Source organism: Adiantum capillus-veneris, chromosome 2, assembly GCF_014529385.1.
Source record: "Adiantum capillus-veneris isolate H3 chromosome 2, ASM1452938v2, whole genome shotgun sequence".
NCBI classification, from domain to species: Eukaryota; Viridiplantae; Streptophyta; class Polypodiopsida; order Polypodiales; family Pteridaceae; genus Adiantum; species Adiantum capillus-veneris.
The window spans coordinates 160141604-160169418 of record NC_140932.1 but is presented as its reverse complement, the minus strand read 5'-3'; the positions used below and the strand labels follow the sequence as shown (position 1 = coordinate 160169418).

General features: G+C 41.0%; 1 protein-coding gene across 1 annotated transcript; it reads right to left on the bottom strand.

Annotated features, from left to right (window-relative positions):
- Positions 1 to 24725: 24725 nt before the first annotated feature.
- On the bottom strand, positions 24726 to 26287 carry LOC147463958 (putative clathrin assembly protein At4g40080). Its single transcript, XM_086529835.1, has one exon. It carries the CDS (start codon positions 26024 to 26026, stop codon positions 24989 to 24991), a length of 1038 nt encoding a protein of 345 aa, XP_086385961.1. The 5' UTR covers positions 26027 to 26287; the 3' UTR covers positions 24726 to 24988.
- Between the last annotated feature and the right edge of the window lie 1528 nt (positions 26288 to 27815).

Sequence of the window (27815 nt, the reverse complement as noted above, 5' to 3'; positions counted from 1 at the left end):
AAAAAACTATGTCATAATTGAAATTCACCTTTATCAAAGGGGAAACAATAACAACTTACAAATCTATTTCGCGAAATGCGAACACATACCAATTCTTGAGCAAGCACATGTCGGACGGCATGAGGTCACTATTCTCCAGACAAAACTACAAAAGCGATACTTCTTATAGGCATCTGGAGGATGACTCTGTATATGGATGCTGAGCAATATGTAAAACAATATATGATTGCCAGTGCACAAAAGCACCAATGTGACATGATGAAATACCGTTAAGACCAATGATGCTTTTGTCAAATTGGGATAGACTTTGCTGGACCTATCTCACCACACTGACTTGTAGGAAGCACACTCAATACATCATACTAGCCATAGATTATTTCACCAAATGGGTAGAAGCCAAGGCAATGGCAGAAAATGATGCTAGCATGACAATGTAGATCTTATATGAGAACATATTCACTCCATATAGACTTTCAATTGAAATAGTGAGTGATAGAGGGACTCAATTCATCAACGATATGATTGACCATCTATTGTGGGAATTTCTGGTGCTTATTTGAAGTAAGGGCCATATCACCCTCAAGAAAAAGGACAAGATTAGAGCACAAGAAAAATTCTATGCACCGTGGTCACCAAAATTATAAACAAATCAAGAACCAATTGGGACCAACAATTATATTCAAGTATATGGGCATATAGGGCAGCATACAAAATGACACTGTGAGCGACATCTTTGAATTTGGTGTCTGGGATCAATGCCATACTACCTTTAGAATTCTTGGTTCCCGCACTACAAGTGGCAGATGACTTATGATGGACATGAGTTGACAGGTAGGGTTGAACAACTCACCAAATTAGTTGAATTGTGACTCAGGGCTTTTGCAATCATATGCACAAAAATAAAAAATGAAAGAGTTCCATGACCAAGGAGTTTTTTGTAGTCTCCAAAACAAGTCTATAAGTGGTCACCCAAAGCCAAGTCATGCCCATTAAAAAACCAACAATCAAGGAACGGGCATACCATCTTCAAAAGCTTTTTGTTCAGAAACCATTGTTTAGATGGAACCTTGCCAATGGAAACCAATGAACAATCAGTTCAATATCCGCATCTTGCACATTTTAGTGTTATTCATTGCATCTCTTCCATACACATAGTAGGGCCACATTTCACGGCCTTGCATACACACATTATTCGCGCCCATGCACATTGCACAAACTTTCGTATGAGATGACTTAAAATGGGAAGGGGGGAGTAATAGTAACTGGAGCAGCATATTGCAAGATTTCAAGGTACAAGATGAGAAAAGATCATGTGTATAGTGGATAAAGTTTGTTTTATCGCTTTATTTTTTCATTTTTTATTGCATTTCAATAGAATTTGACACTTATTAGGCATAAAAATGAGCCATATTGACAAATTTTGATAGATAGAATGCTTAGAGTGGAATTGTGTATATATAAGTGTGAGGAATAATTTTGGCTAAATTTTTGGCCAAGTAATAACAATTCTCAGTAATTTTCTTTCTTTTTTACCTAATAAGGATAAAAAATTAATAAACACTATCAGAAAAGTCGTATTCAAGTTTTGAAAGAAAATGCTAAACCTACAAGCTTTAAAACCGAATAAGTAATAATAGTTCTCAATAATTTTCTTTCTTTTTAACCTAATAAGGATAAAAATTTAATAAAAAATCTCAAAAAAGTAGGATTCAAGTCTTGAAAGAAAACGCTAAACCTACAAAACAAGAGCTTTGAGCATGTCAAATATGGAAGTATTTGGCACATGTCAAAATCCGGATCAACTTATGACGAACCAAAATCACAAAACTGAGAGCAATTAACGACCGAACATCCAATTAATGAGCCTTCTAAGCCACATGTGGTATACCATGGAAAATGTGAGAACATAAGGTAAGAATGCATTTAGCATTTGGGGTAGGCCGGACACATATAGAGAAAAGGAGAAAATTAGGTTTTGTAGCCAAACACTTTGAGAGAGAGAGAGAGAGAGAGAGAGAGAGAGAGAGAGAGAGAGAGAGAGAGAGAGAGAGAGAGAGAGAGAGAGAGAGAGAGAGAGCTTGTGACCTAGGGCACATCGTTGGGGATTTTCTTGCTACAGCCACATCGGACACCTGCACCTCACCAGACTTTATATGTAAGCTCATCTTAGTGCAAGAACATCTTTCGATTGAAAAATGCACAAAAAACTAGCAAAAAAAAAGTATCAAGCAAATCAAAGTGGGGATTTGTGTAAACTATCAATTGAGGTCAATTGTGTGTGTGTGTGTGGGGGGGGGGGAATCAAGTCCATATTCAAATATTTTTCATCAAAATGTTCCCCTAAGTATGCAAAATTTGGACATGTCATCACAATTTTCAAAAGGGGTGCGACATGGATTGCGCTCCATGCCCCGACCTTAGAATTTAAATAGAATTTGTGCAAGATGAAGCCCTTGAAAGTGCCTTTGCACTGGTATAATCACAATTTTTAGATGTTGTTGGACATGGATCACAATCCATACCCCCTCAACATGCCAGAACAAGGAAAATACCATGTAGACAGTTTCACAATTCCTTGGGGAGTGTCCCCAACAAATGTTGGGAAAAATGGACAAGGATCAACCAAACTTCAAGGAATATAGAAAAGTTAGCTCCCAAATGGTCATTTTGACCCATAATGATAAAAAAATATCAAAAATTAGAGAAAAGTGGATAAATAGCATAGGGAACATGCCCAAAACCAACCTCATAAAGTTTTGTCCAAAATGGTCACCAAAATGGATCACGATCCATGTCTCCCTTGAGCAGATTTGTTAGAAATTGATTGCAAACTCTTGGTAAAGGTTAATGGTTGTAATGTATGTCAAAACTTTAGTGTTTGGTCTTATAAAGTGAGTCACATGTCAAGTTGAGCAGTTTCAGAGTGCCAATGTTAAAGTATCTCAGTGAATGCAAAACATGCTTGAAAAGTGGGCCAAAATTACAAGAAGGCATGGGAGGTCAAATTTTGGTGAAAACCAACAGGGAGTTAGGATTGGGACCCTTCTCTAGCTCTCAATCATCACATGGGCAAAATCTCAAACACCACGAGGGATCAAAGATGACATCCAAAACCAAATATGGCAAAGTCGGACCAAATTGGGCTATAAATTGAGAAACTGGGAAAACTTGGAAAGTTCTTGTCCAAATTTGAAAAGATTTCACGAATGTATTAGGATAGGCTATAGGAACATGTACACCAAGTTTCACCTCAAAAGGCTGCCAAACATGGATCGTGATCCATGTATATTTTTCAATTTTCTCAGCCAAAACCATACCATCAGGTCCTAATTGTTAAGAATCCTAACCCTAAAGTTTCATGCCATCTAGATATCAAAACCCTAGCCACAGTGCGAGATTTCTCTATGTCTGTGGAAAATTCCCAAGAATTGGCATAAATCTCTAGCAAGTGATCCACATTCAAAACGTTTTGAACCATAGCATCCCCATACCATGCTAAATGAGATGGTGTCATTAGAATGTGTTCCAACATGGATAGTGATCCATGTACCTCAGAGCCAAATCTGACTTGTAACCACATGTCCTAGTTCATGTAGTTGTCGTAGATGTACTGATGAAGTTTGGACTTATTTTGATCAAGTTATGTTCATTTCTTTAAATTTATGATCAAGTTTGCATTTTCTCAACTTTTTTGAAAACTTTTTGATCAAATTTAGGAGCTAACTTGTTGGTTCTTTGATAGCAAAATGACTCACATAAAACCATAGAAGCAGTGGGAGGCTGCACCATATGAAGTCATGAAATATTATCAAATGAGATGCCCACATCTCTGAAAAGTCATGAAATATTATCAAATGAGATGCCCACATCTCTAAAAAGGAGTTGGAAAAAATACCAGCCAACGTGTTCATCAGCAGGTTACAAGCTATTGATGGAACCAAAGTAAAGACCACAATCTTCCCCAAAGAACTATGGACATTGTACCAGCCGCAAGGAAGATGATTGAAGGGTCAAGATGTGCAGCTAGATCCTTTCTTGTAGCTTCCACCTTGGGGAACCGACTTCCAAAGGGCACATGAACTGATGAGTTCAATCCAATACAATGGAGGAGACACCTTAACAAATAAAGATGGAGCTATAGTGAAGGTCAAAAGAATAGACAAATTGATCAATCAACAAGGGCATAAGTTTACATACAAGGACCTCATTGATTCAGACATAGAGATGCCCTTGCGGCTTATTTTTCACCATCTAAAAGTTCAGAATCCCCCAAGATACACAAAGCCCAACTTACATATTGCAGTGGTCATGGCTATGGGACTAGCCGAGAAAAGGGTGATAAGATGTAACCTCGGCAACTATATCTTGGAAAATCAAGTAGAAGCTAACCTAAAAGGAAGCGCCCGCAACAAAACCTACATGAATGTTGGACCAGTATTGACACGGATCACCTACCAAGCATTTGGGATGATAGACCAACTACCACTTGCAAAAGCCTAGCTTGACTTTCTACACAAAGCAAAGCGTTATGTTAGAGCGGTATGGGGATCTTCCTTGACTCCCACAAAAATAAGAACGAGAGGCCAAAGCTCCAAAGCAAAAGTAACAAATACTGAAGCCATGGAGTCTGATGTGGAATTCAGTGGTGAAGTCAGGCCAAGGAATAAGGACATGCCATCTAAATTCCAGTCGACCACTGAGGAGGAAGAAGAAGACAGCCTCACCATTCCCTTGGTAAGGAATAGATGTAAGCCGGAAAAACAGATTCCCATAACTCAAACACAAAGATCTATGGAGGAAGCTCAAAGATTGCAAGAGGAACGATACAAGAAGCTGGCAGAGGAGAATAAGAAAATGGATAAAGAAGATTTTGAAGCTGATGACAAAGACAATGATGACCTCAACAAGACACTAGAACATTGTGGCAACACATCCATAATGTGCTAAATAGAAAGGCCAATTAGTGAGAGAAGAGGATTAAAAAAAACAAAAAGCAGATGATTTAGAGTCTCTAGAGCACTCTCCCAAGGGCCAAGACAAAAAAAATGACGAATTGCCAAGGGAGGAGATGATAGAAGACACTCAAGAAACCTACATGGATACTGAGCAACACTTTTTCTCCCAAGCCGTCAACACCATCATCTAGTGAAGAAAACAAAGAAGAATCTAAAAAGAAAGATGCAAATCAAGAGTAGGATCCTCCTGAGCCAAAAGATATTGTGGGAGCTAATGATTATCAATAGAACAAAGAAGCTGAAAAGATAGATCAAAGACAACTAGAAGAGAAAGACCAAGGAAAATCTCAGGATCAGTAATAGAAGAAAGAGTCGAAGATTGGGACCTCTCAATAATGAACCAATCAAGAGAGAGTCCCAATATCACCGCACTCTCAAGCTGTAATCAAGGATGTTGACCGACTTAAAAGAGAATTTGATTTGGAGCATCATCTCAAAGCCATTAAACTGTAATTTCACTATCAAAGAGCGGTATCCAACCTGCTGGAGATGGATGCCCTAGATTCCAAAGCAAGGGCTCAAGCAACAAAGGCGGAAAATAAAAGACTACAACAGTAAATAGAAATCCTACAAGAGATTCAAAGAAAGTTGCAAGAGGAGTTGGAAAAAGAAAAGAGAGAAGATGCTCTCTATTATAAGGTACTTTAGGAGAATGTTGCAGTCAACAATCATATGCAAGTGGAGAAGCAAGCCCTAGAGGAACAACTGGAAAAGGAGCAACAAAGATATACAAAGCTTGGAGAATATTATGGTGTGGTCAAGCACACCATAAGATAGGGTGTGTTCAAGCACACCCTATCACAAATCTTTGTGATAGGGTGTGGTCAAGCACACCCTATCACAAATCTTGACCGTGCAAGAAGATACCCCGGATCCAGCTTCTACCTCCCAAGCACCAACTGTCGTTCTCAAGGATCTCAATACTATAAAAACGGAGATGGCACAAGCAAGATTTGACAGACAGTTAATGATTGTTGTCTATATGACCATCCAATCTCAAAATGATTGGGAGATCCAAACCTTAAAGGAGTAGCTAGCTAAAGTGCAAGCAGACCTAGCTACTCAAGCTTAAATGCACGCACGAGAGCTGCAAAGACAAGAAATGGCAATCAGTGCAACAATCAAAGGTAGTGATACTAGCTCAACCATCTCCATAAGCAGAGAGCACACGAGTAGACTTACCCCCAGTAGATCTACCAAGTACAGCTACTAAGGGTGGTCTACATGATTTTGAGGAAACAAAGGAGCTTATAGATGCTAGAGACAAAATTAAGAGGTGGATAGTGGATATTCCAAACCCATCACACAAACAATACATGAAATAAGAATTGAAGATATTGGAATCTATGGCCCTGCTGATGATCAAGCCTGACGAGGTGGTACAAAACTTTGGCCATGACATGATCCCTTTACCACTAATGAAGAAGGAAACACTTGAAAGAGTTTAGTGTTTTCAAAACGTTTGTGACACTTGTGGAGAATCAGAGTGGCAAGAAGCTTAAATGCTTACGCACTGAGAATGGTGGAGAGTATGTTTCAAAGGCCTTTCAGGACTTTTGTGAGTCAAAAGGTATAAAACGTGAACTTACTGCTCCTTACAATCCTCCTCAAAATGGTGTTGTTGAGAGGGTGAATAGGACCATACAAGAGAAGGTCAGAAGCATGTTGTCTAATGCACAACTGCCAAATGGGTTTTGGGCTGAAGCTGTATCAACAGTTGTTCATCTTATAAATAGATCTCCTAGCAAGGTTTTGCAGAAGGATTCAATGGCAGAGATGGTATGGTCTGGCAAAATGCCCTCATACAAGCATCTCAGAGTATTTGGCTGTGAGGCATATACTCATGTTCCAAAGGAATTTAGGAACAAACTTGAGCCAAAGAGTAGAAAGTGCATCTTTCTAGGCTATGGTAATTCTGGTGAGATGGGGTACAGACTTTGGGATCCCGAATCCAGACAGGTTATCCGCAGCAATGATGTTCACTTTAATGAAGCCAAATATCATTCTAAACCAGAGAGGGTTGAGGAGATTAGAAGAGTTGTCTTCCAAGAAGATGGACCTGCACGTGCAAGACAAAATGTCAGAGCTCAAGAGGAGCAAGGACAGGATAGAGTGGAACCACAGGTTGTGGCTGAGCCTGAGCCACCTATTGTGCGTAGATCTGGACGTATCACGTGACCTCCTGATAGGTTTGTTCCATCTATGAACTATGTCATGTTGACTGATTGCAATGAGCCTTCATGTTACAAGGAAGCAGTCCAAATGAAGGACTCCGGGAATTGGCAATTGGCCATGCAGTCAGAGATGACAGCTCTGCATAGAAACCAGACATGGAAGCTAGCTAAATTACCACAGGGCAAAAAGGCTCTACCTTGTAAATGGGTTTACAGGTATAAGATCACCGCTCATGATAGTCAGCCAAAGTACAAAGCAAGGCTTGTTGCCAAGGGCTTTAAGCAAGAACAAGGCATTGACTTTGATGAAGTCTTCTCTCTGGTGGTCAAGATGACCACATTGAGATGCTTTCTTGCATTGGTTGCCATATTAGATTTGGTGTTGCACCAAATGGATGTCAAGACAGCGTTCTTGCATGGTGATTTAGATGTGGAAATTTACATGCAGCAGCCAGAAGGGTTTGTTGAGAAAGGCAAGGAAGATTTGGTATGCCAGAGTCTTTATGGCTTAAAACAATCACCGAGGGCATGGTACCATAAGTTCCACAAGTTTATGCTTTCTCAAGGCTACAAACGTGGTGAGTTCGATCACTGTCTATATACAAAGAAGGCTAAGGATGGCAGTTGGCTGATCATTATTTTGTATGTGGATGACATGTTGATTGCTGGCAAGCACCTGGAAGAAATTTCAGCTTTGAAGTCAAAGATGGCAAAATCATTTGACATGCAAGACATGGGTGAGGCAAGTCATATACTTGGTATGTGCATTGAGAGAGAGAGATCAAAGGAGTTGATTTGGTTATCTCAAACAGAGTATATTGACAAGGTTTTGCAATGTTTCAATATGGAGAAGGGAAAGGCATTGAGTGTTCCATTGCCACCATATGTGAAACTTAGCAAACAAAATTGTCCTGTGTCTGAGGAAGAACAGGCTGAAATGGATAAGATTCCATATGCGTCTGCAGTGGGTAGTTTGATGTATGCAATGATTGCTACTCGCCCAGACATTGCATTTGCAGTGGGAGTAGTAAGTCGATACATGTCAAACCCAAGCAAGAAACATTGGGAGGCAGTGAAAGGAATATTGAGATACCTGAAAGCTACAAAGAGTATGCGTATATGCTATGGGAGTCAGGAGCTAAGTGTAAAGGGTTTTACAGACTCAGATTATGCAGGTGACTTAGAAAACCGAAAGTCTACGTCAGGGTATGTCTTTACATTGGCTGGTGGAGCAGTATCATGGCGTTCTAGATTACAAGATTGTGTTACTCAGTCTACTACAGAGGCTGAATATGTTGCAGCATCAGAGGCATACAAAGAATCAATTTGGCTAAATCGACTAGTAACAGATTTGGGAATCAAAGAAGAGATGCCTGTGTTATATTGTGATAGTCAAAGTGCTATACAATTGGCTCGCAATCCAGTTTATCACTCAAAGACAAAGCATGTGGATGTGAAGTATCATTTCATCAGGGAAATGCTCGAGGATAAGCAACTTTAGCTTGTCAAAGTTCACACCACAGAAAATCCTACTGATCTACTTACAAAAGGACTTCCCTCAGAGAGCTTTGTGCATTTTCGCAAGCAGTTAGGTGTAGGGTAGTACATCACTTCTCTACATCTCTTGTATATTAGCTTGTATAGTAGCTTCTCTCACACTTAAAGTACCATATTGGACTTTAAGTGGGAGGTTATTGGAGTATAAAGCCCAATGTGGTCGCCCAGGTAAGTGGGCAGGCCGCCAGGTATGTACCCATATTCTTTTGTAAAAACCTAATAAGAACTCACTATGCTCTACACATTACAGTAGAGCGAGTTCACCATATCGTCGTGCTCTTCTTCTCGCACTCTCTCTCGCGTCGCACTTCCGCTCGTACTTCTTCAAGTCCTACGTGTTCAAAGCCTTTGCAGAGGGTCCATTCCCGTGTACTGAGAGGGCCACTCCTTGGAAGCCTTTGTCACAGGCAAAAAGAAACAAAGATAACACCAAGGCCCCCCGGTGAACACCGAGTTTCACATGAGTCTCTTTCTCCAAAGACTACAAGCTCACTTAACCCATTGTAATTTACATTTTGCATTGTTGCATTAAAGGTTTGCATACTGTGAATTACATTGGGTGGTAGACATTGCCTTGAAGAGAGTCTCTTCAGCTTGTAAGACCCCCAATTTCACCCATTTCACTAGCATCCATGCATCCAATAAATCAACCAAAGGCAACTATTGTGAAGAGGGGCTGCACCCTGGTGAAGAGGAGCTTCACAAAGTTTAAAGGTTTTCTCCCAAAGCATTCAAGAAATTTTCACATCGAGCGTGCCATGAAGATGAAGAAGACCAAGCGTTGTAGGAAGAGCTTCAAGTCAAGGAGAGAAAATGGGGAGGGAAAATCGGCAACAACATCATTAGCATCCACATAAGCAATTCTTTTACATCAGTCTTTTGCATTGCACTTGTTTTTCCAATATAGTCTGATTGCACAACCAAAGGGGGAAAAGAAGTACTTGTTCGAGAGGAGGATGTGAAGACAAAGACCATGAAGCAGTTGAAGACAAAGCATTGAAGAAGATGAAGGTGCTCTTGGATTAGAGCGAAGCAGACACTTTTCATAATTTTGCTCTTGGATTAGAGTGTTGTCTTTTGCTCCTGGATTGGAGTGTTATGTTGTTTGTCTCCTAGATTGGAGATGTATGTTGTCTATGCTCTTGGATTGGAGTGTTGTCTTTCTTCATCAAGTTGTAGCCTCCAAAGTTCAAGGGGAGGATGCCTCTTGTATTAACATCCTTAGTGGATACCATATGTCTTCCTTAGTGGATAAAGAACCTTCACTGTATCTTCCTAGTCTAAACCTCAAGGGGAGGATTGTAAGGTGTGAGCTTTGTCCTAGTGCCCTAGAGAATGAGTCAAGGAGAGGAAAGGTGGAATTATCCCACATGCAGTGGTGCAAGGCTATAGAGCTACTTAAAGCTCTTTTTATGAGTGAATAAACACAAGTCTATTTTGCATTACATCTCCCTTGTTTATGGTGAGCTTGTGATGGCTTAGCAAATACTCAAGATCGTGTTTATGAGTCCAAGTTAATTGATCTTGGGACCTAAATCTCTTGAGTGATAATCTAGCCAACACACATTCACTTGTGTGCACCATGTTTCTCTTTCATCCACCCTAGCTAGAATGATCCCATTCCCATCACTTTTCGGAGAGTGGAATATTCATTTTCCACCTCAACATGGAGATGATAGATACCTCTCTTAGCAAGATTCATGGTCAAAGCTTGGATATGGGGAAGATGATGGGTTGGATATAGTTCAAAGAAAGGTGTAGAGAAAGGGAAATTTGAAATTTGGACCAAAAGAGAAAAACAATTCATTGAGAGAGATAATTTTTGGGAAAGGGAGGCATTCCCAAGAGATTTGAAAACAACACTACATTTGGGGTCCCCGAAAGTGACATCAAGTGCACCAAGTAAAAAGGTGGAGTTTTTTGAACCCCAATTTTGGGTTTTTAAATTTCTTGTTCACATTTTCAAACATGAAAATAATTTTCTCTCTCTACCATTTCTAACAAGGCGAAAAAATGACCTCAAACTTTCCCGAATGAAGGCATGAGGCAAGATGCAAGACACTCATCTAGGTTCATCTATACTTTGTGGCATACATATGAGTGAACGAGTTCATGAAGAGCTACCTACCTCGCATGTGGTCTCTGAGAATGCACTTAGTGTAGGAATGTCCAAGATGGGTAGAGATACGAGTTGTTTTCAGTGATGTGGAGAAAGGGCTTCTTTCGAAATGCGACTATCAAAGCTTGCATTATGAAGGCATGTGGCACCATGTATTATCCCAATCCCCAAGCAACGTCCACAACATGGGGAAGTAAAGGAAGATCCATACTATTAAAAATGTTTCACCAAATGCAAAGGTGAGAAGTTTTTCTCCAAATCCAATCAACCATGCTTGCTCTTTGAAGACATGTGGCATCATGCGAGTTGTTGATCTGGGAAAACAAAAGTCAAGATTGTGTCATGCTTAGCAATGCTTCAATTCACATGTACTTAAAGTGCAATACACTTTTGAAAACACAAAGTCCTCAATACTCTTCGTGTTTGACATGAAGTCTCTGAGATTGTAATCATTGCAGGGTGTGTTCCCAACATAATAAGTGGTCTTCAACAAATGTGATCACCTATGCTTTTGCATTGAAGGCATGTGGCATTGTTGACCGTTGGGTCAACAACACAACATAACTCAAGTTTCGTACCGAAGTTTTATCGTTTGCGAGTTATGAAATGCTGCGGATTATGGCTATAAACATCATTTGTAATGAGTAGTTATTCTAGTTTCAGAAGCTGGGGTGCAATGGCACTTCCAGATTGTAAATACAAAACCATTTGACCCTTTCAACCCCATTTTTGGTTAAACCTAAGGTAGCCTTAGTATATAAGGTACCTAGGTCATTTTGTAAAAGGAAGGACTTTAATCATAATCAAAACTTAGCACTGCCGTCTACTGTGTGTGAGAGAGAAAGAGAGCGAGCGTGAGCTTCATCCTCTCGCTACGCCCGGCTCGCTCAACACATTGGAGATCCAACTGCACCATTGCTGTAGGCTCGAGGAGAGCTACGCGACAATGCCAAGCATTCCACGCGAGACGAAGCGCACACGCCGATGCATCTACGAGCTATTTGTGGCCGTAAGTGTATCAAACGATGTCTGTTTTTTGCGTGCTAGTAGTCTATAGAATCTTGGCGACATAAGCTACGCATAGGTACTCATAAATTTCAGTTTCGGGCACTTTCAAAATTCAGCTCTGTCATCCTACGCGTTTTCTGCAGACGGGTTTAGAGTGAGGGTTTTGAGTGTAGAAGCTTAGGGACAGGTATATCCTAGTGAGCGGATGGTGTTCCTTAAGTTTTGTACGAATTTGGCATGATTAGGTGAGTTACCTTCCGTATGTGTGTATGTGGCTAGGTGGTGTAGTTGAGAGCAGTGAGGTTCTTGATTGTGGTTTAGTTGGCCTTCCTGAGTGTTTAGTTGGCCTTCCTGAGTGAGGTTCTTGATTGTGGTTTAGTTGGCCTTCTTGAGTGAGGTTCTTGATTGTGGTTTAGTTGACCTAAGTAGGTTTCCTACTAACACTTGTGTGATGGTTGCTTGATTTAGTTTCGGCTAAAGAAAGCGTTTTTCTTAAGTGGATCCGGAAGAGGATATTCCGCGATCAAGTGGATAGCCAAGAAGCGTGTGTCTTGCCGAGGGTCTACGACTAGATAGGTTTAGTTAGGATCTGTGGATTAGAGTAGTTGTTGGTGGTCGAGTGATTTGTGAGGTGATAAAAGCGTTTACTAGTCCGTGTGTGGCAGTGAAGCGTTTTTCTACTCGTAGATGCAAAACCCCATATGATTTGTAGGAGTAGCTTTAGGTAAGTGATCCGATTCTGATCTAGAGCTATTCAGCACTGAATTATTTGCTAAAGTGCTTGATTGCATTTGAAATCACAGAAAAGTGTGCTGTTGAGGGTAAAAATGCATTAAACAAGCTTTTGTGGATATTTTTGTATGACTGACTGATGTTGTGCATATAAAACAGCATTTGCAAGGATTCTGTGAAGAAAACCTGCAATTCTATAAACATAGACATCCTACGCGTAGGATGTCTCAAGGGGGTTCTGGAGACCAAATTTGAAAATTCTGACTGCACCAGTGGGTTCAGAGGGTAGGTTTTACCCTATTTTCATATTGACTTGGATGTTTTTCCCTATTTTTGTTGACCAAAAGCCAAAAGGCGGAGTCAGAAAACGTAAAATTTCAGCAAAGGCTTAATTGAGTGATTTTTGCATTTTTTTGCAATTTTGAAGCATACTTGCACTTGGTGAGAGCATAAGGAAGCATCAGGGACACTTCAGTCTCAAAAAATCAGCAGTAGACATCAGGGCGATCTGGGCATTTTTTTAAAATTATGAGGTTACCAGTGTGTTTAGAAGGTAGGTTTTACCCTATTTTCACCTGGAAAGTGGAAATTTGACCAAATTTCGACAGATCAAAGTCAAAAGACGAGAATTGCCAGACATCCTACCCAAATTGTGTCCAAGGCCTAATTTTGAGACCAAACCATAGGATGACTCCATAGGCATGTTATAAATGTTGTATTGAGTGCATGTGATCAATTTCATCTCATTTGGGTCATTGAAAGGAAGATTGAACAGACTTTAGCGTTTTTGGACAGACAAAAGGCAAGAATAGCTAAATTTGGGACTTTTGAAATCCAAACCAAAATCTAAGCATACCACTGGGTTACTGACATCAAGGGGAAGATGTGGGACAAGTCTGAGGTCAAACAGGCCAAAAAGACATCCTACGCGTAGGATGTTTTCTTTGTGATTTTGGACTCTAAACAAAATTCTGAGCATACCACAGTGATCAGCACCTTAAGGAGAGTCTGTGGTTCAAATTTGGGGCAATTCTGAGCAGTTAGACATCTTACGCGTAGGATGTTTAAGGCATGATTTAGAGGCCAAATTCAAACTGTGGACATAGCAAGGTGTTGTATAGCCTTAGGCAAGCCTCCTAGTCAATTTTGGTCCAATTTGGAGTTGATTTGACTTGAGAATTCATTAGAACAGACATCAGGATTTTGGAACAGATTCTTGAGCATTTGACCAACCTATAGGTGTCAGAATCAAAAAGTAAAAATAGCAGTGAGTTAAGCACATCAAGGGGAAGCTACAGTGCAAGTTTGAGCTGAAACAGAGCAAAAAGACATCCTACGCGTAGGATGTCTCCAGCTTGATTTAGGACTCCAAACCAACCTATGAGCACACCACTGGGATCAGCACATCAAGGAGAATCTGGGGTGAAAATTTCAAGTCATTCTGAGCAAAAAGACATTCTACGCGTAGGATGTTTCATGGCCTTGAGACATTCTACGCGTAGGATGTCTCAAGGCCATTTTTAGGCCCAAAAGAAATTCTGAGCATACCATTGTGTTGCTGGACTTAAGGTGAGTCTTTGGACCAAATTTTGTTAAATTCTGAGCATACAGACATCCTACGCGTAGGATGTCTCTAGGCCAGTTTTAGGGTCCAACTGTAATTTTGACCATACAGAAGTGTTCACAGTGTCACAGAGATCCCAAATCTTCTTTCAAAATTGAATTTGGACTCATTTTGACCATTCTAAACTGCATTTCACTGTTTTGGCCATAACTTTCACAAACGGTATCGGATCGGAAAAGTTTTTATATCAAAACGTAGCCTGAGAGCGGCTCTACAGATCTTAGAGCAAAACTTGAACTAAATGGATGCCATCGCAACTTTGAAAAAAACATCGTTTGAGGCCTCAAAATTCATCCGCAAGTTAGGGGTGTCTAAAAGCGACAATTTGCGAGAATTGTGACGAAACGGTTGCGGTTTTGGACATAGTTTCGACTTTTCCCTAACCAAAGCCCTTGAACACAGTGGACTAAGTCTACTTGAACCAAGCAAAAGCTCTTAAGCCCAGAAATCATGTGTACCCTAGATTCAAATGCAACTTACACAAGCTTGGAGATCCCGACGATAGAGGAATATCCTCCCACAATGGATCTTCCAAACTTGCAATTGATAAAGACCCATCTTGTTGAGAGAGTTTGGATGATTGGTCATGAGAGTGAAGGACTATATAGAAACATTGACGACAACGAGGTCAATCTTTATAGGTGCTCAGATCCATACCTAGAAGAGATAACGGATTAGAAGCTCTTATATGTCTACACATACGGAGTCGAGTGTCAATGGAGATCTACAGTTGTCGACAAGTATGGACGAGAATACAGAGTTGTAGAAAGAACAAATCCACAGACTGTACTAGAAAGAGGTGGATATTTGGTCAATGAAGGACCACAAATGCCTCCACCAAACACGAGGATTCCTATAGGAATTCCAAAAAGAGAGCCACCAGGATTCCCTTCAAGAGCGATAACGAGGGAAGGATTGGGAGAGTCTCTGGTTAGACTTGTAGACAATCGACGAGTTAGACCATCCCAAGTCCAGAAATGGGTAAACAGAAAATACTCCGGAGATAAAGACCCAAGAGATCACGTAGCGGCTTTTAGAAGAGTGACTAGAGCAGAGGAAGTTTCAGATTTTGCGACACAGTTTGCGGGATTTGGATTGACTCTAGAAGATGATACAGCTACATGGTTCGATTCGGTGGAAAAATGGGATTTTGAGACCCTAGATGAGCTGTTTGAAGAGTTTATTGAAGAATTCTCGCCAAAAGGCATTGCTCACAACACGGTCTCGCAAATCCATAGATTCAAACAGAAAGAGAATGAATCAGTACGCAAAGCATCATTACGGATCAAGAGATATGTTAAGCTCTGTCCGAGAGCGGAATTACCTACGCAAGCACGACTGATGTTGATCTTTATCCAGGGAATGAGACACGTGGGCATTCAGAAGGATCTGCATATGATAAGGAGGATGACGCTAAACGAGTTGATCAAAGAAGCTCTTTATCTAGTGGATAACTGTGAGGCAAACAAAGAAACGGACTTAAAGAGTCAAGGAGATGACACATACTCTCAGCATAGTGTTTCACAGACAAGTGAGTCCATTGCCAAGCCAACGGCACCTATTGATCAAGAAAAGCTTATCGACGACTTGGTCAAGAGGTTGATTCCTCTTGTAAGGTCTGATTCGGGAGAGCTGAAGTGGTGTGAAATTGAGAGAAAATGGACGAACCATATGGAGGAAGAGTGTTATTATGGCATGAAAAATGCTAGGGAGAGGTATGTACAACCTGTTCCAGAAGCACCTACTCACCCTAGATACATTACGGGGAATGCGCCAGGACCAGTAGGAGTTTTAAGGCCACAGCTTGTCTTAGGACAACAACCTCCGCTGCTGCCAAGTGCTAGAATGCCGGTAGGCATGAGATACATGCCAATGATGGAAGCATCAAATTAACCAATGCCAGTACCAGCTACAATGTGGTATAGCAACCAAAGTGGATACTACCCTTCGGAGAAACAAAATGTGAGAGAAACACATGGAATGGTGAGGCCGGTACAACCTCCACCTCCTGGGTTTCAATCAAGAGAAAGAAGGTATGAAATGGATGAAAGGACATTGCGATTCATTGCAAATAGCGGCTTATCTAGGTCAAGAGGAAAGCTTGCTTATAACCAAGAGGAAATGCTAAAAGAATCTCCTCAACCAGAGATAGATTGTCACAAAAGTCGTGACAACCACTTGGTCAAACAATGTCCTCATACGGAGATCATTGAAGTAAATGCCTATTGTCTTGAGTGTGGCATCACTCACTTAATCCCCGATTGCCCGAAAAAACCAAACCAAATCAGGAAAATCATGACAAATGTATCAGGGATTGTTCTGCTACCTAGTAGCTCAGAAAATGAAAATGTTGTACCAGTTCAAGTAGTTACGAGTTAGGAGGTAAGCAATATATTTCATTGTTGCTTGTTATTTTCCTCAAGAACATTTGTTCATTTCTAGAATTAACATATAGCTTATGCATATATGATATGTTGGCACATCATTTGAGACAAGCAAGGCTTGTGTTAAGCTATAGCAATGCTTGGCAATATTACCAAAAGAATGATATTTTTGTTTTTTCCCATGGTTCTTGCAATTTTCATAGCTTTATGTATACAATTTGTATTGCAAGAGTATGTTCTTATATTAATCGTGCATGGTGCCACGCGAGATGAACTATGGGTCCAGTATGACCAAGGTCAACATATTACGTCCAATTTTGGTAAGTTATTACCGTCATTTGGACTAAGGAGCACAGCTTGAATAGAGATAACCTCTACACGGGTTTCTACGGGGCACGGTTGTCTAGTAGTAGAGGCAACTCAGGCATGGCCTGTGCCTTATAAGGCAACGATGATTGGCAAGGCCGATCATTAATTGAATTCTAAGAAGCAGGCGATATGAAATGGTGAAGTTGAATCCACTATCGGCAATGTCTATTGAACCAAACATCGGTAACTGAAAAATCATTTCTCGGTTTTCTTCTTGCTGGCAACTCATTCGATTCTTACGGTGGTAGGTGTACTTAATGAGGTACACTGTTGATATTTGTTTATTGAGCATGTGCTTAATAACTATGGTATGCAAAGTGCGTCTACAATTGATCACGGATATCATTCATAGACTCAAGTATGTACGAGATGCACATACTTTGCACATATAATTCTATTTTTGCAGCAAATCTACAAGTAGACAAGATCTATTTTTTGTGAATGATCGACAGGGTCGACTTTCTTTTGTTATGATATCTGTTTGTTAGCATAAATATCCTTTAGCTATGAGCTCTTAGGAACTCCATAAGTTAAGGGAAGCAAGGATTTTAGTTCAGCATCTTGCATTGAGATTTTCCCGTTTGGGTTATTCTGTGAGCATAAAGACTTGGAGAAATTTGTCAGTGTCTGCGTGTTATTTCATTACATGCAAAGAGGGTGTATATAATATATGCTACAACTCTTCTCTCGCGCAACAGCTATGGCTATGAGCCATCTTCTAGCGAGTTTGTCCTTCAGGATTTCAAGACAATTGGTTACAGCAGGATGACCAGGTTAGACAATTTTAATTTTTGCTTGTTTTTCCATGTTTTCACATTTATTTTGGAAAATATTGTATGTTGTACAAAGCAAAGTGCTTTGACAATTTCACATGAAGCCACGCTTCTAATGTGTACAACGATATAGCCCATTGACTTCAAATCAAGGGCATTGGTATAACGTTTGCAGAATTGGTAAAATACGTATATTTGCTCCCATTTTATGTGTGGCAACATCAAGTTAGGATGTCTCTCTAACAGTACACGCTACTGTGCAAGGCACTTTTGTTTTGGCTCTCACGTTTGAGGCCATCACTCTCAGCAAGGGGTTACAATTTTGCATGCAAGGCATGCTAGCTAGGTGAATTCAATTCTACCACCTCATGAATTACGCTTCCGCTATCACACTAGCAACTCTGTCAAGGACAATATCAGTGATGGATTGTTTAACATGATTTTTGGTTGCTGTCAACACACAACAACACTAAAAGGAACCTAAATCTAGGACTTATTCACAAGAAAAGTGCCCTATTTAAGTCATCCTCGTATAGTCACGACCCCTACAAGGTAGATGGGTCAAGATGTGACTCGTGTTCTCTGTTACCTCTCTCGATGAGAGCATCATACAGGCAATTTGTTACATACTTATAGGATAAGCTGCAAGCTAGGCATAAGATGCATAAGATCATGTAGATTGGGTATACACTCTAGCAACTTAAGGAAATTTCCGCAGCCCAGCATGCTCTCTTTCTCTCTCTTTCTTCTTTCACTTGAAGAATAATGAAAACTTTCTAAGAAGCTTTTGATACATGTTTTGCTTGTGAGTCAGCTTGAGCCAAGGTGCTCTAACTCTCTGCTAGAAAGTGGCCAAGATGCCACCCAAATTAGTCTTCATCAGCTTGTCGATTGAACACTAATTTGTTATTGAAATAAGGGCTATGAACCACAAAGGCTAAGAGCCATTGTTAGACCTAGGGTAAGACCCATTTGTTGGCATTTCTTGGGTGCTTGTTCTCACATTTGAACATATATACCCAGTGGAGTACCCATCGATGTTAATGGACACGCAAGACTCTTGCCATTACGGCTGTTTTGGGTGTCATTTTTGCACTACAAGTTTTTAGTGCGATGCTCGACTTGAGTTTCTGATAATTTCAAATTCACATCAGCTGATCTATACCACGCAGTTTAGATGCAGCAAACAGTTGAGACAGCATGGCTGACCCTAAGAGCTAGGCATCTCACTTGTGTGGATCTCCTGCTCCCTCTATGGCACTATGAGTGTCCATGGAAACACAGTTTTGGGGTAAGACCTAGCGGGTGATCACTAAATCACTCCATAGGCATTGAGGATCACAGTTTGATCTATTCCAATTATACTTTCAAGGAAAGAAGTCCACAATCTACCACGAGGTAGTGGACAAATTCAACTTGAAATGATCGACTATGTTGGTTACCATTACCTGCTAGTTGAGCAGTTTCTATCAAGGGTCTTGCCAAGGGGTTTGACTACGTAGATTCTAACCAATGGGTTTGGATTGCAAAGGCAACACCCAAGGGTAGAAGTTTCAATTTCTTTATCTTTGTCAAGGGGATGTTTAAGCTAAAAGTCTTTCATCCAACTTTCTCTTTAGAAGGGGATGTTTAAGGTAGAAGTCTTTCATCTAGCTTGCTCTTTACAAGGGGATGCTTAAGCTAGAAGTCATGTAAGAGCATAGCCTTTTGAGAAAGTGTTGTCACTTTCTCTCTTCACTGTTCATCAAGATACCATGATAGGTTTAATTCTTGTTGAAACAGTTACAAAACTACATGGTAGCGTTCTGTCTGGCACATGTTGTCACATGGGATACAACATGGTCTAGGAACTCACGGAGTTCGGTTTAGCCAGTGTGGAGCAAGTCTATGAGGGTCCCTCTCACTCACATCACAGAGTGTTTAGTCAGTGTGGAGCAAGTCTATGAGGGTCCCTCTCACTCATGTCACAGAGTGTTTACAGTTACCTCCACACACAAGTACATCTCGTACTTGATGGATGTCACTTTTTCTGACATCCTCATTTGAGATATATTCCACATGTGGAGAATATGAGTCTCTGGGTCTGACACTGGCACCTAATTCTTAATGATGTGTTAGGACGACGTTCCTAGGTGCTGATCGCATCCATTTGCTAGATCATTTGGAGCACACAGTATCAAGAACAATTTCAGTGGCCAGAAATTGTCGGGTACTAAGTATAGACTTGTTGAGATTACAAGTGCTATGAAACAACCAAGAAATGGATGGTTGTTTCTACGTTAGCCAAGTATGCTATGCTAATGAGAATGTCTCATGGCTGGTACCTAGGTGTGACTGCATTTTTCACATTCTGTTATGGCCCAACTTATGTTGCAAGGCTTTCATGTAGGTACCGTGGAAAGTCTTGTCATGAAATTGTGGTTCAAATTTGTTTGTGTTAAATGCATGCACACTAGGTGTTATGGGCCCTATTGTTTAGCATAGATTTTTTTGGAGTGGCATGCAAATTCATGGACTTTATTGTTTCTGCAAGTTTTTGCACTTCAAGTGCAACCTCTCTAGCAGATTTAGTATGAGTTCACACCCGGCCATATACGATAATGGTTTAGTATGGGTGTCTGTGATTGGATGATCTAAACTCTATGAGTTTACTTTTGCTCAAATTCACATCAAGTATCCAACTAGAACCTCACTTGGTTAGTCATAGGTTATCGTCAGCCACAGAAGACTGTCTTTAATTGATTGGGAAAATCACCTCATGCTTATTCTCTGCTATTCATCCCGCGTTATGGATAGCTTACAAGCATTCTATTTAGTACTAAAAGTTATGCTTAGTGCACACATTAGTAAACCACCCTAAACAATATGCTAAGTGCATACGGGACACAACTGGATTGGTTACCTTTCCGGTTTGGAGTTTGCTTCATATGATGAAAGGCATGTTGCGACTAGTTTTAGTCTCTACCTGTTATTCTCAAGTTCTCAACCTTCATCATCAGTTTCGATGAGGTTGGATAATGGCAAGAAACAACAGCAAGTCAAGGACTTGGTTGCCGCTGATGAGTATGTCAGCATATTACTTTCATGGAAAGTTGAGCAGAGGTTTTATTACACGTTCTAGAACCTTCAGAAGGTCTGAAACCCGGGTTTGTATTTAGACACCTCTTAGTTGGGATAACTCATTTAGCATTCTTAAATGAGTTCTACATGGAGTCTTCACGCTATGTTGATTATGAGTCGGTTAACCAAGACAGTTGAACAGGGACAACAATGTGAAAAATCAAGATGCTATTCTTGATTTCATTGAACCTCCTACTGAATCGGGTTCCACTGTAACGAACCGTTGTATCCATGAAGGATGCCACGGTGGAAAAAATTAGTGTTCTTATGAAGATATGATCACTTGTGTTTTCAAGGACGAAAACGCTTCTCCAAGGGGGGAGTAATGTTAGGACAATGGTGGGACCGGGTAGTAGGCCAAGGGCCAAGGACTGAATGGCTCAATACAGCTAGGAGCCGAGGGCCAGGCATGAGTTTAGGGGACCTACTTGCAAGGGCCAAGGGATATAAGTAGGGAGATTGGGAGGAGAACCACATGCCACTCTACTCTTTGGCCTTTCACTATAGGGTTTGCTCCCATAGATGGGCTTGAAAACCTATCAATAATCCCTTCAAAGATTCAATAGTCCAAGCAAATATAGTGGCCAAGGTAGAAAAATTCAGAAGCATCACCAAGACCCTCGAGAAGCGAACCTTTGACTACTGAAGTCAAAGTGATGATCAAGCTGAAGACAAAGCTTGCACGAGGACGTGCAACGGCTAGGAAGGAGAAAATGTTGGCAAATGAACCAAATGGGCACCCTCCAAAGCCGGCCATTCCTCATAAAGGCGTCAATGTACTCACATTATTTTTCCACAAAAAGCTCTGTAAATATGAGAAACTCTGATTATTTATCCGGGTGATTACTGAGCCAAACTTCTGTAAACCTGAGTTGTAATGTCCGATTATGAGATTTGAGCCTTGTAAGCCAGCAACTGTCCAAAAAAGCCTAGGTATAAAACTCAGTTTTTTGAGTTTGAACACACCCTTTGTAACATTATCTTAAGTTTTGGAGCTTTTGAGCGTATGAATGAGAGTGACTACTCTCAAGAAACTTGTAATCGATTTTTCTTGAGCTCTGGTAATCCAAATTCATTTTCGACTATTGCATTGTGTTTCTTGTCTTGTGCTCTTTAAGCTAAGTGTAATCATTCTCAATTAGCATGACAACCGAGAGCGGTGAGATAGGACATAGGCAGATTGCCTGAGTAGAGAGTGATAGATTTGGTAGTGCTTAGATGGCTTCATTCTGTGCATTCACTTCTTGAGGTTGATGCCCTCAAAGAGTTTTCGTGCCTGGGTCGCTTCCCTGTGTATTGACATTATGTTAGTGCCAAACAGCTATGTTGCAGACGTCCGATCGCGGCAACCTACTAACAATTTCCAAGGTTGATTGGTTTAAAACTCTCTCTCTCTCTCTCTCTCTCTCTCTCCCCACCCCCCCTCTTGGTTCATCGCTTCCGCATTATCAACTTTGAGATGCTATCAGAGCCTTAGAGGAGTCCAACGTACGTTGATCAAAAGAGCATGTGGTGAAGGAGGAGAAGCTATGACATAGATGATATTTTATAACACATGTAGTTTTCGAGTCTTAGTTCTCCTGGAGCACAGTGGAAAGTCTTCACCCTTGCTCTTATCATTTTGAAATGCTAGTTTTAAAGATTCTCCTCGGTAGTGCTCTGCACACCTCTTGCGATTGCATTTTAAAACACTCCTAGAAGTGGTGCTTGGTAGGAATGTCCAAGGCGTACTCCCCCTCCCCCCTTTGATGCCTCAACATTTTAAAACACTATGAACAGAGATCCATTGGGCGGTTTAGGGTAGCAAAATTGGTGGATATTGACACAATCTTGATGGATTGGGAGGAAGGAATTTTGGAGCCCAATTTTCTCTAAGGCAATGCATAATTTTGTGGAGTGGCTTGGGAACTGTGTGGCCCTTTTGAAGTACGAGAAGGAAGAAGAGATTTTTCAAGACCTTGTACCAACAACATGCCCCCCCTTGCTTGAACGCTAGGGAAAATCAAACAACAATAATTACGCTCCTTGGAATTTGATCTCAGGGGGTCACTATGTATAAATAGTGTATATCGCCTGCGTTCAAGACTACTTATAAAACTCCTTATCTCTGAATTTTAGACAAATAGAATACACTCTATCATCTCATTTGCAACCCTAAGCACTTTGATGTAAGCATATGTAGCACCTTTTTTTTTGTAGAGCATGAGGAGATTTCCTTTTATGAGTTTTTCATTGTATTCATTGAACAATAAAGATGTTAACTAGTCCTAGTCTAGGACCAAGGGGGGAGGGGTGAATACACTCTTTTTTTATTCAATATGTAATTTTTTTCCTAATTCCATATTACGGTATCCTTCTGTATGTGGAAATGTGAGAAAAAATAAAATTTAAGATGACCTTCTGCTACACTCACGTGATAGTCACATAACTATTAAGTGATTCGAGCATTGTGAAGGCAATGTCGGCCATTGCAGAATCTCTTGCAAAGAAATTTCTCTAACCATGCAGACTTTGAAGACTACCAATGATATGTGGTTCAAGCTTGTCTCAATGTTTGATCAAGATTCTACGATGCGAGCAATCATCCTTTTTGGATAGTTATTTGCCATCAAGTTTCCAACGAGGAGTTCCATGCAGTCTTTTCTTATGAATGCAAAGGTTATTCATGATCAACTATCGGCTATGAAAAGTGTACTACTGCTCACGGAATTACTTGAGGAGTACAAAATGGTGTCTAGGACACTGCAACTACAAATCACAAAGGAAAAGCTAGAATTCGATATCTTATCTCCTTTCTCATTGAGGAGGAAGTTGTGTTAATCACTCAAGATGAAATTCCAATTTTTGACGAAGGTGGTGAAGCACTTACTGCTTTGAATTCTAGAAAGAAGTCTAGTAGTCGTTGTTACAACTATGGGAAGCATGGTCACTTGTTTAAAGGTTGCAAATCCAAAGGCAATGACAAAAGCTCTACAAAGGACAAAGGAAAAGGTAAGCATGATGAGGAAGGCACTGATAATGACTGAGAGAAGGACAATAAGGAGTCAGCGGGTGTGACTATACTGACAAGGACTCCAACCTTATAGTCAAGTGGATGCATTGTCGCCACTAGCTTCAGCAAGGGAGAGGCTTGTGAGTGGCAGAGAGAGGCAAACATTGCTCCCTACAAATGATTTGGACCCATGTGTTGGAATTCAAGTTATCGATGTTTGAACCCATGGGTCGGAGTTCAATGCACATGCTGGTGCTCAAGATGGCATTTTTCTCAAGTGAGAGATTGACCAATGTGTATCCAACATGACATCTGTAGCTGGCAGTGTCCATGGTAGCTTCTTCATCAACTTGATCACAATTTATGCCCACTATGAGCTGCAGATCTAGAGAGGGTGTTAAAGTTTATAGCATCTCAAGTGAATAGCTCAATGAGATCCCAATATTTATTTTGGATTTAGGTATTTATTTTACTTATTTGTCAAATCTTGGGTAGGGCAATTTGCTAAGGTGAGTATATAAGCACACCTAGTCCTCATTGTAAGACATACTAACTCATTGCCAAGGTTGGTTCTCTCTCTCTCTCTCTCTCTCTCTCTCTCTCTCTCTCTCTCTCTCGTTCATTGCTTCCGCATCATCAACTTTGACAGCATTAACTAGGGTGCTATTGAGTCTCTCTCATTATCGTATAGTGTTTAAGAGGGAGCATTAACTTGGGGAGCTACTCTCCCATCAACTCAGCTAGGCCACTATGACTATTTAATATAGGTTTAATCCCGCATAAAATGATGAAGGAAAAATGACTGAAAATAGATCTACAAATCTTTTTGAATTCCAATTTTGGCAGGACTTTTTCAAGGAAGCCCATTAATCTTGAGAGAAATTTTGAGCCATGGTTTCAAGAGAGCAATATATACTGTGCAAAATTTACAAAATCGAATGCGAGGTGCAGTATTACCTCCATCCTTTGCAAAATATACAATCCGAGGTGCAAGCTGCAGATTATAAAAGGCTAGCTAGCTGCACATTAATTAGAGATGTAACCCTATGAATGGCTAATACAAAGGCACTCAGAAGAGGCCCCCCCCCAAAAAAATAAATAAATAAAATAAAATAGAAGAGTCATCTTCCCTCAGAGCTCTTCCAAATCCCCAGAGGTAACAATTTCAGAGGAGAGACAAAAGAGCCTAGAGAGGCATCCTTCCTCCTGCTCATTTGTGCCACCGCTGCCTTCGAAACTCGGACTGCCTCTGCGATTGCTGCTTTGATATTCATGAGCTCGTCGTCTTTGAGGATCCTGTGATCCAGACATGCTTTAGGATGAAGGAGATTCATGGAAACCGCATGTTCTGTAAGTGTTACAAATGTGTCTCTCTCGCTATTCACTATTTCATACACCCGCAACAACTCCGTTATCTGCAAGACTGTGAGACCATCCAGCCTTTCACATGCTTCCTTCATGTGGATCCTCAGCTCATTATGCTTTGTGATGCAGTCCTTGACAACAAGCCGAAATGCGTCGCTGATCAGAACATGGCTCCCCTGCTGCAAAATGTCAGTTATCAACGGGCAATGTCCGATCTCACGCAAAAGTGCTTCCAAGGGTAGAATGCCTGCTATTACTGCATCATTTTGCAAGCTGGATAAGTCATGGCCTATAGAGGGAGTTGCAGAGGCTTTGATGAGAGTCTCCAGAAAGCCAGCATACCATCGGATCCAAGACGATGCCTCCCATGCGAGCGGCGAGCTCCTGTCGCGAAATCGTGAGAAATTGAGGAGGTTTTTACCTCCAGATCTGGGGTTTAAGCTGAGAAATTGATCCTGGTAAATGAAGCCCCCATGCTGGAGAGCTTGGTGGATGAGGGTGAGGCATTTCAAAGCAACTATCCAGCTCTTGGTTTTGTTCAATCTGTGCATAAGCAGGCTTACGCAGTGCGAGACGCACATGCGGGAGCCAGTGCCTGCTTTCAGAACTAGTTTCACAAGCTCCTTGCTTGGAGGCTTCTCTGTGTGGCTTGTTGCGCATATCACACACATCTGCAATGCTGCAATGGGGCGATCCGAGTGCAGGCGCACACGAGCGATGGTGAAGCGGTCCTTCAAAAACCCAGAAATGCGAAGAACTCTCACTTTCAGCACCCTTTGGATGCACAGTACCATGATCAGCTGATACAGAGTTCTCTCTCTCTCTCTCTCTCTCTCTCTCTCTCTGGGTGCAGAGTTCTCTGCGTGCGTATGCCGCAATGAGAGAGTTGAGTGTGTGTGTCTGTGTGTGGCCTCAAATGAAGGAGATTGACTGCGCAGCCTCCAGGAATCGTCGACTCGTTAAGAGAACCCGCAGGACCAGGCCAACGCCCACGCAAGAGCTCCTTCGCCGCGGCCCGCTGACGCGTCAATTATCAACAACGGCTCCAAGATTCAAGGGCACGTCACGCAGCTAAGGTTGGATGCACGTCACCGAAAGCTGTCTGCTCGATTCCCTTTTTTGGCATGGGTGGGCAGGCCTCTTGGACACCACAAGAAGTATCATATCTCTCTCTCTCTCTCTCTCTCTCTCTCTCATGCGTGCACGCTCTCTCTCTCTCTCTCTCTCTCTCTCTCTCATGCGTGCGCACACACACACACACACACACTTACACACACACACACACACACGAGAAAAATGTTTCCTAATCTGTGTTTCATCTAGATCAAGCCTATAGGTGGAGTTTGGGCCGCAATCAATGAAGCTTCCTACTACCTGTCATGAGGATGCATTGTGTATTGCTTCGATGGTTTCTGATGCAAGAACAGTTCAATTTCAAGTTAAGCTATGTGAGAATGGTGGAAGGGACTCAACGTGGAGGAGTGGCAGATGTGGTCCATGTCTTTTCTTGCTCAATTGAATACTACACTCTTTATGTTGATCATTGTGTTTCAAGGCTCTTTATCAAACCATCTTCTTATTCATCTTGGCATCGACGCGATAGTTGCATGAGTGATGCCATTTCTTGGGCCTACGGATTGAGTATAATATATTCATAGGTTGCATTCGAAGAGAAACCCTTGCTCCACAGTTGCTGCAAACAACCTTCCCTAAATTTCCTTGATTCGACATACCATGTAGTCGATGCAAACACCTAAAGCTAGCATGTTTTGTAAGTGTTTGTCCTTCTCAAATGACCCCTGTTGTGGTCATCAATATATATCATGTTGCCTTGGTACAAACAACACATACCTTCAAGATGTAAGCAATCCAATGGACAACATCCCCAATAGGAAGCTCTTGGCAAGCACATTTTGAGATTTTGTGAGATCATCATTTAGCATGCATGTCAGTGGGGGGATTCACTCAAAACTTTGTAGAATAGCACGTGAGTTCAACAGAAGGGGTTAGTTTCTCTTATGAACTTACACAAAAAATATACATATAGAAAGGTGTTTTAATTGAAAAAGTGGTACACAAGGGGTCTCTATATGCCTCAAAAAATGTGGAATAGGGGGTTTTATAAATACCTCTTAAACGCATGTGCTATACAAGATCTCTATATACTGACCCCGCTGAGGCATGTCAACGAAAGCACAACCAAGCATTCTATCTTTTTTTGATAGTCCTTGACTAATAATCCCATAAAATCCATCCTCACCCATGTTAGCTTTCTATGCATTGACAAGGGTCCTCAAGATGCAAGCACAGGTGCTCAAATTTGAATTTTGTAGAGAGGCACTTGCATTGCATTTAGAAAGAACAACCTAAAGCTTCTTTGCCCTCCCATGCTAGCTAGACCTCCCCATTTTTTGAAGTGTGCATCACTAGCATGCATATATACCAACATGTATCTAAAGGATATTTCATCCTCAATTTCCTCTTTTGTTGCAAGTATACGTTGGCACAACTCACATATGCCTTAAAGTAGGCAACTGTAGCAAGAGAAACACTCTCAAGTGAAATTGACTACCTAGGTTCATG

Excerpts from the sequence above, each read along its gene's own strand:
- LOC147463958 (XM_086529835.1), bottom strand. The coding sequence starts at position 26,026 with ATGGTACTGTGCATCCAAAGGGTGCTGAAAGTGAGAGTTCTTCGCATT.